We start from the raw sequence: 11,507 nt of genomic DNA, 5'->3' as shown, positions 1-11,507 counted from the left end.
TAAAGTAAAAAGTTGAGTTTTGTAGTTTTATTTTGTACATTACTGAGCTGAAAAACGTTAGAATTCGATACTTTCCCTCCCCTTGTACAGTACCTACACTTCTCTTTCTCTCTTCCCCCCCCTTCCCTATTTCCCTATCATTTTTATTTACATTTGTATTTTGTGTTATGATAACCTTAATAAAATTCTTTTAAAAACAGTTCCTAATTACCGTAATTGTTTACTGTCTGGAAACCATAGCCCAAAACACGGAGAAGGAAATCTGCTCTGGAAGCAGAGAACGACCTAAAGTTCTTTGGAGAACCAATTTCTGGAACATAAGCTAGGAGAAGATCAGAAAACATTCTCATAAAAATGTTCCCTCCATGTCTGAGTCCATTCATCCACCCAGGAGAAAGTTTGATGATGGGGAAGCCTGGGAAGAAACTATCAAAATCAACAGGGACACAGCACTTTTGTATCTACTCCAATATAAAGGATTTATCAGAAGGATCCCCAAATCCCAGATTCTAGAATACCACAATACCAATCCTACCTGCAGGAGAACAACCTGCATACAACAAATAGAAAAAAAATCTGCTTTATAGAACCAATCTGTTTTATCACATTTTAGATGGGTACAGAAGTTCCTGATACAGTATTTTCTGTTATGAAGATATATTACAGCATCATTTAATTTTTTTTTAAGTCTACCATATCTACCTTGTTTGCCAGTAGCATCATCGAGCCAATTACTGCCTAGGTGTCAAACCCAAAATATAAATAAAATATAAAATAAATAAAATGGGCAGTCTCTCAATAAATTGAGCATTGGTATTTTGGTGCCTGCAACTGGTCTCTACAATGCTCTCACAGATCAGTCCCCAATCATAGATCTTGTGGGTTACATGTTGGGCAATGTCTGAACATTATGTTAATTTACTAAACCATGGCAATAAACTTGTGTAATTCCAGCCACTGCCTAGCTCTCTGGCAATGGAAAAGAGGGCAGGAGGAGAAGAAGAAATCTCTGTTTGTGTGCCTGACATGGAAAATTAGACATTCCACGGGCCATTTTGCTTGATGCAGGTGGATTAAGAGTATCTGATGCCAGGCATTGATTGATTTTTACAGGCCAGATAAGGTCAACCTAACCAATGAGCCTTGACAGGTGCTCTTCTTGCATGTGAGTGTATTCAGCACAGTTCAATTTATTAAATTTGTTATAGCCTCCCAAATTCATTAGAATACCTAAACTGGACTTGGGAAGCTAAGCAGGGTCAGGCTTAGTTGTAGTCAGAACTTGGATGGATCCCCTCTCCTCCCCTCCCTATCCTTGGATTTGAAACCAGTATGGGAAAACCCTGGGAAAAAAGTGGGGGTTGGGGTTTGCAAACCACTTTTCTGACACTGCCCATACAACTGGATCAGACTTATAGTCAGGGAGAATTCAAGCGTGGCTAAGAGGAGGAGGAGGAGACCTCACTGCTTTTTTACAAGGTGAAGAACTGACTCCGGGTATCTACCTTGGTGGAGCAGTGGGCAGTGGGCTAATGCCTCCTTAAGTAACACCAGCTGCCTGCAATTATTGCAGGTTCGCATCCCTCCAGGCTCAAGGTTGACTCAGCCTTCCATCCTTCGGAGGTCGGTAAAATGAGGACCCAGATTGTTGGGGGCAATTAAGCTGACTTTGTAATAATGCCGCTTGGGGGTGGTGGTGTGTGAAAGCCCTAATAAGCAGGCATATACATAGAATGAAGGCTACTGCTAAGCTTGTAAGCCGCCCTGAGTCTTCGGAGAAGGGCGGGATGTAAATGGAATTAAAATTAAAAAATAAAATAAAATAAATACTGGACCGGAGAGACGGGTACCGAACTCGTCTTAGGACCCAGGAAAGCGGCGGAGATCTCGCCGGCCGGTTCCCTGGAATCAATGAAAGGAGCGGAGTCTTCAGGCTCCCTCCAGAACCTGGCGGCGAACCCCTGGGCAGATGTTGCGTAGAACATCTCACGTTTTTCACCCTTCGGCTCCGAAGGGGGCTTTTCTCCCTGGCTGCGTTGCCCCTCCCTCACCACCCCCCACACCCCCATATTTCCAAAGAAGCAGGCGGGACGGGGGTTGGGAAAGAAGTTCGACATACTTGGGGGGACGGGGACGGGTGAATCTGAAGGGAAGGCAGCGAGGGAGGGGTGAGGCCACATGACAGCCGCTCCTGGCCGAGACTTTCCGTCGGGAAGCCCAGTCCCGCCGCCCGGGAGGGAGGGAGGGAGGAGGAGGAGGAGGAGGGGACTCGGCGGCGATGCAGTTGAACTTGGGCGCAAGTTTCGGGAGAAGGGCTTAGACTTCGGGGGCAAAAGGTTTCGCGCTGACAACTTTCCCGCAAAAACTTGGCGGGAATGCCGCTTCTCCCTCTCTTTTGCTTCGCTCGCCCGACGCCGCAGCCTCTCTGCTCCGGAATGCTTCCTCGAGCCGCCGCCGCCGCCGCTACGAATCCCACCTCTGAGGCGTTTCCCGCGGGCGATTTTAACTAGTTCGGCCGCTCTTCCGCTCCGCGTGAGCGAAGGGAAACCCAGCTGGGTGTGGCGGGCGAGATTTCCCCCCCTCCCCATTGGCGAGAGATGCCGGCCCCCTAGCAGCTTCTCATCCAGGCTTACGGGCTCGGTTCAGCATGGCCGTCTCTGCCCTGACTGGCTTCTCCCTGGCCAGCCTGCTGAGCTTCGGCTACTTATCCTGGGACTGGATGAAGCCCGGTCTGGTGACGGAAGTTTCGGGGGACCCGGCGGGGAAACCTCGCCTCCCGCCTGCCTTCTCCAGGCCTCCTCACATCGTTTTCATTCTGACCGACGACCAGGGTTATCACGATGTGGGCTACCACGGCTCGGACATCCAGACTCCGACGCTGGACAGGTTGGCTGCCGAAGGGGTTAAGCTGGAGAATTACTACATCCAGCCCATCTGCACCCCCTCCAGGAGCCAGCTTATCACGGGAAGGTAAGGAGGGGCAGAAGCGCCAAGTCTTTCACGCCACTCGCCTCCGGTCCACCGGGGACTGGACGGGAGAAGCAACTCCCGGCAGATGCAGGCGCCGAAGGGAACAAAGCCGCGTGGAGGGTGCTGGAGAGGAAGCCTCATGAACCTCAGCCAAGGCCCTCCCCAGCATAAACTTTGTATAAATTGTGTTCAAATGAAAAAAAAAGGACAGAATGAATAACCAGATCGAGAAAAGCAAAAAAACAAACAAACCCCACCCCCAACAAATTAATAATAATAATAATAATAATAATAATAATAATAATAATAATAATAATAATAATAATAATAATAATAATAATAATAATAATAATAATAATAATAATAATAATTTTTTATTTTAATCCCATTTATATCCCGCCCTTCTCCGAAGACTCAGGGTGGCTTACAATCTAAAGCACAAATCAAATAGCCTTCATTCTATATATATGCCTGCTTATTAGGGCTTTCCCCCCCAAGCGGCATTATTACAAAGTCAGCTTATTGCCCCCAACAATCTGGGTCCTCATTTTACCTACCTCGGAAGGATGGAAGGCTGAGTCAACCTTGAGCCTGGTGGGACTCGAACCTGCACTAATTGCAGGCAGCTGGTGTTACTTAAGGAGGCATCAGCCCACTGCTCCACCAGGATGGTTAATAATAATAATAATAATAATAATAATAATAATAATAATAATAATAATAATAATAATAATAATAATAATAATAATAATAATAATAATAATAATAAATACTAATAATAAAAAAAACAAAAGAAACACCTAACCCACGCTATATTTAAAGAGAGAATGTGGTGCTCAGGATCCAAAATTAAAGTGTTAAGAGCTGAATATTTGTGAGCCTTTTGGAGGGCGATAAGGTTAGATGGATTTTACTGCATTAGAACTTTTCAAGTTGAGCAATATTTAAAGTTGTGCAGACAATAGTGATGAGGCATAGTAATGAGTCATAATGAGTAAAAAAAACACGGTAGATGGATTTCACTGCATTAGAATGTTAAATCAGAAGAGGGTTGGTGTGCAAACGGTAATAATGAGGCATAATAGTGAGTAATAATATTGGCTGTATTTCATAGGATTAGACTTTTAAAACAGTAATGGTGTACAGACAGTGTTACCCAACGGATGGACATACCACTTTTCAGTTCAGACAACTTTCCCTCCAGGGAGACGCCAGTTTATCTTGAAAAAAGTTACGCTACATTGTTTGCTCCTTATTTATATGGAAATAGTATCACTGATCTCCCTTGCCAGGTTACCATTAGGATTCATGCCACATACCATTAAAAGTTGTATATGTACATACAACTAAAACTTGTATATACAATTAAAATGCAATTATAGAATGGATGATGATGATGATGACAGAAACGGCAGCATTTGGAGAATTAACAGGATTTCATCAGAGCCTCTCAAATCTTGACTCGCTAATATTAACCCAAGAAATTCATTTACTTTGTTAGCAGTGAAGGCAATTTTGCATCCCTTTTAAAGTTATGGTTCTGGTTTGGGATTAACATTATTCATATCTGTGATAATAACATTGGATTAGATAGGCCACTGAAAAGTTTGTGAAAACATAAGCAAAAATTTTCTTTTGAGTTAGTCTATTGGTCCAGTAGTGGCAACATTTACAGATTTCATGAAGGAGGTTTTTCCCACTGGACCTCTTGATCCTCAGTCTAGGAAGCATCCTTGGCGTGTAAAATATACGATGTTTAGTTTAGTTTAGTTTAGTTTTATTAAATTTTTATACCGCCCTTCTCCCGAGGGACTCAGGGCGGTGAACAGGGCATGTGATAAAAATACAAAACTACAAAAGTTAAAATAGAATTAAATTAATGCCCAAGATAAAACAATAAAATATACAAATATTTAAAACCCAAATTAACTCCCCATCAGGCCAGGCCAGCTTGTTCAAACAGGTGGGTCTTTAACCCGCGCCGGAAGGAGCGGAGATCCTGTGCCATCCGGAGCTCCACCGGCAGTTGATTCCACAAAGCCGGGGCGCCCACAGAGAAGGCCCTCCCCCTGGGGGCCACCAGCCGGCATTCTCTGACCGGAGGCACCCTGAGGAGGCCCTCTCTGTGGGAACGCACAGGGCGGATGTAGCATACAGGGGGAAGAAAGAGGGGGAAAAAGACATTTTGCTTCACAAAACCCAGAATAATCTATTTTTCCTTAGCAAATTGAAATCTATCAGACAGAGAGGATGCCATGAAAATTTCTGCCCAAACTTTGAATGAAGTGTGTTCTTCGCTTTGCTGCTACAAAGTAGTCCTACAGTCCAGTCCTACATATTCACCAAACACCAAAATGAACATTCTAGGTGGAAACTCTGTATTGCACAAATCTTTATGTTTTGCCAGATTTTCAGTGGCTTTCTCTGCTGTTCACGAGCCAGAAATCAAAGAAACTGGCCTTATTTTCATCATTCAAGCATCTGTCAGACATAAAACACAGAACACGTTTAATTTCCCACAGCTACGCATTCCAAATCAACAGTGCATGTGGGGTGTGTCTATGTGTGTGTGTTGGGATGGGGCAGGGAGACAGATTCAGAGCCAACGGTAATTATTCCTGACAAAGTAAAGAAAAGTTTGGAGACTGGAGAATGATGGGATGGTTAGAAAGGACTCACTGTGAGACTTTTCCTAAAACAGGGAATATGACACTTCTAGAAAGGCAGAAATCTGTTTTGTGGCTAGCTAAAATATCTTTGGTGCCATTCATTTTTTTTTGTATCCAATTTCAGAGTGCCATTACCTGCATGCATATCATGAGACGTAATAATTTAACGGTGAGGAAAAAGTATGTGGATATCTTCCATAAATATTTTGAACGGAGGGAAAGTAATACTTGTAGAGTATTGCTATACCTTATAGAAGACTCAGATTTTGTGCATTGGAGCCAAACTGGCGGGAGGCCCTGACCCGTGAATAAGGTGATACGGCCTTTAGTGTATGAGCATTTATACCATAATAAATCTGGAAGTGTTTAAGGTGCTATATAACATACTAATATTTTCCCTCTACAGCACAAAATTAAATAAATGACTTCCAAAATAAATAATACTGTGGATTTCAGTGAGATAATTAAATCTGCACTCCTATACCATTTATCTGGGAATAAGCCCTCTGGGCTTCATTTCTGAGCAATTATGAATGTGATTTCACTCTATGGAATCACAATCCAATTTTACATGCACATGCGTGCACACACACACACACACACACACACACACAAAGCCATTCCTTCCCTTGCAGCAAACTCTATAGAAATTTTGCCTCAATTTACCTCAGTTTTAAAAGTCCTTAGATAACGATAAATAAAAAGTTTTCAGAAAACAAAGTATGTCTATATGAAACATTAAGGAGATCAATACAGCCTTGTTTAGCAACCATTTGTAGTTATGACAAGGATGAAAAAGTACCTTTGCGACTCATCTTTCCATTTACAACCTTTGCAGCTCTGTAAAGCAAAGGAAAGCTGAAATAAAATCATAAGCACGGTCATGATTTCACTTTGTGACCATTTCACCTGATGACCGAGTTGCCAGTCCCAGTTGTAGTCACTAAATGAGGACAATAATTCATTTAGTGACCAGTCAAAGTTACAATGGCACTGAAAAAAGTGAATTCATACTTACAACTGTTGCAGCATCGCTATGTTCACATGATCGAAATTCAGACGCTTGGCAACTGAATCATATTTATGACGGTTGCAGTGTCCTGGGGTCAAGTGATCACCTTTTGTAAGCTTCTGACAAGCAAAGTCATTGGGGAAACCAGATTCGCTTAACAACTGGGTTAGAAACTTAACAACTGCAGTGATTCACTTAACAAGTATGTCAAGAAAGGTTGTAAAATTCACTTAACAACTTCTCGCTTCACAACAGAAATGTTGGGCTCAATTGTGGTCGTAAGTTGAGGACTGCCTGCAATATCTCTATTTAAATATTAATCATTATAAAACTTAAAAACAAAAACCATTCAAATTTTAAATTTTGACTTTCTAGATAGTGTTGATTGTGATTCTGAATTTGTCAGAAGTATCGATGCAAAAACCCTTTCTGGCAGATGCTATCTAATCTGCAGTAAGACAGACTATCAGCACTATTGAAGGTTTTAATATGCTTCCTTACATTAGTGGTGGCAGAGGCGATAGACTGTAAAGATGCTATTCTCCTTGGTGTGTTACCTCATAACAAGCTTAGGCTGGGTTTTTCACTTGCTATCCAAATCATAGCTAATTATTCTCATCTGGGAAAAAAAGAGATTGCATTATGCAGAATTTGTAATATCAAATTAATTGCACGGCATGTGAAACTCATTGGGCTTTGTTACAGATAAAGATGGTCCTTGACTTATGTCCATTTGTTCAAGGATCGTTCAGAGTTACAACAGTGCTGAACAAATGGATATATAAGTGGTCCTCAAAGTTCTTCCCATTGCAGCACTGCTGTGGTCACACGATTAAGATCTGAGCACTGGAGTACTTGTTTCACAATTACTGCGTCAAGACAGTCATGGTCACCCAATCACTAGCCTTCCTTGCCAGCTTCCCATGAGCAAAATCAATGGGGAAGTTGGTAGGGAGAATCACAAATCACTCCAGTATGTCACTTCTACTTATTCCCTTATTCCTCCACCTCCTGCAGCTTATACTGGGTATCCCAGGCCTTCCTACAACTCATATGTAGTCTGTGTTGGTCCTCCCATCTTCTCCAATTCATACATGGTCTGCACTGGTCCTCTCATGCCCTCCCCAGCCAACTTCCTTCTCCTGTGGCACTTCCATGCACCTTGTCTGGGACTCCTGCCTCTTCCTGCTTAATAGCTTGTAGGTTGTGGGGTTAACAATCAGCCAGGATTGCTGTTGAAAATCAATGAGGTCACATGGTGTTGCACTTATGACTATTTTACTTTGCTACCATCGCCTGAGTACTACTGGTAGTGTCATGGATAGTCATATATCAGGGAATTCTGCAGTATGTAGTGAACTGGACTTAATGACCTCTTAGGTGTCTTCCAATTCTGTGATTCTATGACACTCAAGATGTATCTGAGGACACTGGTCCTGTCTGCTGAGTGTAATCCTGCTAGGGATTCTTTTCGGGTCAGTCTTTTTACATCAGATTTGCACCATTTTGAAAGGTTATGAATATCTTCCAGAAATTCAGTTGGAATTGCACTGAAGTTCACTGCAATTTTGTGCTTTGGATCTACTCACAGCATAATCATCCAGAAAGTATTATATAATAGACTGATCTTTGTTTTTGCTCCATTATTTGCTCCTGTTATTTTTACCCTCTCTGGCTTGAATCTCAGCACACAGTTAACTTTTTCAATTGGAGATAAAGTCTAACAAAGAGATGGAAATAGGAGTGGTGAGCAAGTATCAAGAAATAAATAAAAAAGTAATATGGCTTAAAAGTAGTCCTGAAAAGCATTGGAACAGAGAAATATTCTATGCATCCTTTAAAAATATGTGTATTTTGTGGACTTCCAGAGGAGAAAGGGCAAATTTGATGGCTGATTATGGTTCCATTAAAAAAAGGAACCCACAACCAAGTGGAATGAAGAACTGGTGAGAGGACTAGCTCTTCATAATTCCTCTGGACAAGGAGAAGACTTGAGCCCCTGTTATTTACCCCAGCTCCTGGCAACTTAGCAGTTTGAAAGCATGCAAATGCAAGTAGATAAATAGGTACCACTTTGGTGGGAAAGTAATGGCATTCCACGTGCCTCAGCATCTATAGTCATGCTGGCCAAATGATCACAAAAATGTTGTTGGACAACACAGCTAAGAAACGGAGATGAGCACCACCCCGTAGAGTCAGATACAACTGGATAGGAGAAACTTTTACCTTTACGTTTAAAAGGGATATACACATAATACTAATAAACCAAAAAAGTGAGTTGGATAACTTTTCTATATTTGGTTTACAAAAGAGACCTTTTAAAAGTTCAAGAATGATGTTCGGAGGGAGGGAGAGAAAAAGATGTAAAGAAATAAAGTTTAAGGACATTATTTTAAAAAGATTAAAGATTGAGGTTGTTAAAATTAAAAGGAATATAAGGTTAGTTTATTTGATCAAAGTTGTTGTTTCTGCTAACTTTTAATGGACCATTTCTGACATCAGGACTGAAATGACAAGACTTTAAAGACTTTTTTATAGATAAGAAATGAGATATGGGAAGAAGGGATCATTTTGTATTTTAAAAGAAGGTGATAACTATACTAACTTTGTATGTACTTGTTGTGATGAAGGGGGAAGTCACAGCCACCCAACCACACGCGCGTGCGCACACACACATACACTGCTTTACTACAGTCTTATTTTTTCTTTTCTGGACTATTGTTTTTAAAGCTTCTATTAGCTTTCTCTTTTTAACTGTAAAGTTTAATAAAATTACTATAAAACCAAACTATATGTATACAAATATACCTGGAAATAGATATCCATTATATTATGTCTGATTAATGCTTGGACATTTTAAACCTGCTGCCATGCAGCTTTTAGAAGGAATACAGGTAGAAGTAATGTTCTGTTGGGGAAACCTACTTTTCAGGTGCACAACTGTAGGTTCATGGAGGATGGAGATGCTGCAATTCAAGGTGATGTCTTTGCTTTCTTTATCTCTCTTCCTAGGTACCAGATCCATACAGGTCTACAGCACTCAATCATTCGTCCCCGACAGCCAAATTGCCTGCCTCTGAACCAGGTCACTCTCCCACAGAAGCTGCAGGAAGCCGGCTACTCTACCCACATGGTTGGCAAATGGCACTTAGGCTTTTATCGAAAAGAATGCCTGCCAACCCGTAGGGGCTTTGATACCTTCCTGGGCTCCCTGACAGGAAATGTGGATTATTATACATACGATAACTGTGATGGGCCGGGAATATGTGGCTATGACCTTCATGACGGGGAAAATGTAGCCTGGGAACAAAGTGGCAAGTATTCCACGTTCCTTTATACCCAGCGAGTCAGAAAAATTTTGGCAACCCACAACCCCAAGGAGCCTCTCTTCATCTACATAGCATTCCAGGCGGTGCACACCCCTTTGCAGTCCCCAAAGGAATACATCTATCGCTATCGCTCCATGGGAAACGTTGCCCGCCGCAAATATGCTGCCATGGTCACATGTATGGATGAAGCTGTGAAGAATATCACCTGGGCCCTGAAGAAGTACGGTTACTACAAGAACAGTATTATTGTCTTCTCTACAGATAATGGAGGGCAGACGTTCTCTGGGGGAAGTAACTGGCCGTTGCGAGGCCGCAAAGGAACATATTGGGAGGGAGGAGTGCGTGGCATTGGATTTGTCCACAGTCCACTGATTAAACGCAAGCGAAGGACCAGCAGGGCGCTCATTCACATAACTGACTGGTACCCAACCTTAGTGACTTTGGCTGGGGGCAATGTGTCTGATGCAGATGGCTTGGATGGCTATAATGTGTGGCCAGCTATCAGCGAAGGCAAAGAGTCACCACGGACTGAAATCCTGCACAACATCGATCCTCTGTACAATCATGCCAAATATGGCTCTTTACAGAATGGGTTTGGCATCTGGAACACAGCAGTACAGGCCTCTTTAAGGGTGGGAGACTGGAAACTTCTTACTGGAGACCCTGGCTACAGTGACTGGATCCCGCCACAGACTCTGACCAACTTCCCGGGGAGTTGGTGGAACTTAGAGCGCCTGACAGACGGGATGCGTCAGTCCGTCTGGCTTTTCAACATCACAGCCGATCCATACGAGCGCTATGATCTGTCAGACCAGCATCCCGAAGTAGTCAGGGCTCTGCTTCTTAGGCTGGTCAATTACAACCAAACGGCCATCCCTGTCAGATATCCTGCGGAAAACCCACGGGCTCACCCTGACTTCAATGGTGGTGCCTGGGGCCCTTGGGCCACAGAAGAGGATGAAAGGTGGGAAGGAAGGCATGGAAAAACAAAAAACAAAAAACGGAAAAAGAAGTGCAAGATTTGTAAGCTACGCTCCTTTTTCAAAAAGTTGAACACCAGACTTATGTCAAACCGCATCTGAGATGGGGCAGGCTGGGTTCTTGCCAAAAGGCATGTTGGAAGAGGGCTGTTCCAAAAAAATGGAAGTGGGGGGGGGCAGATCAGTAGAGTATTCTTCTTTCTGTTCAACTTGGAGTGAAGTGAGATGGACTATCAGCTCTTCCTCCCCTATTGTGAGGTAGGGATAACCAAGTCTGCCAATCCATCCCACTTCATTTCTCCCCCCCCCCCCAATTTCAGCACCAACATTACTGATTCTGAATATGGGCAGTCTTTGCAACCTCTATTTGACATAGTCCCTTCCTTTTAAATGTTATGACATGAGATGGTACTTAATGTGCAATTAATCATTCTAGGAGGTTGCAGAAAAGACACCCAAAGTGTGCCATTCAGGAACTAGTGGGAAGAATATACATTCTCAGTCTTTAACCAAAGATGAAATTGTTCTTTACCCAGGGAAAGAATTG

The 11,507-nt window shown here is 42.6% G+C and overlaps 1 protein-coding gene across 1 annotated transcript; it reads left to right on the top strand.

Annotated features, from left to right (window-relative positions):
* The first annotated feature begins 2,526 nt into the window (after positions 1-2,526).
* On the top strand, positions 2,527-11,233 carry ARSI (arylsulfatase family member I). The gene is made up of 2 exons (XM_081320213.1): positions 2,527-2,970; positions 9,664-11,233. The coding sequence occupies exons 1-2, from the start codon at positions 2,648-2,650 to the stop codon at positions 11,060-11,062; spliced, it is 1,722 nt and encodes a 573-aa protein (XP_081176339.1). The 5' UTR covers positions 2,527-2,647; the 3' UTR covers positions 11,063-11,233.
* Positions 11,234-11,507: the final 274 nt, after the last annotated feature.

Source organism: Vipera berus (assembly GCF_964194415.1).
Source record: "Vipera berus genome assembly, chromosome: 2".
Taxonomy (NCBI): Eukaryota; Metazoa; Chordata; class Lepidosauria; order Squamata; family Viperidae; genus Vipera; species Vipera berus.
Note: the sequence above shows the minus strand (reverse complement) of the source record. Positions and strands in the feature narration are given on the sequence as shown.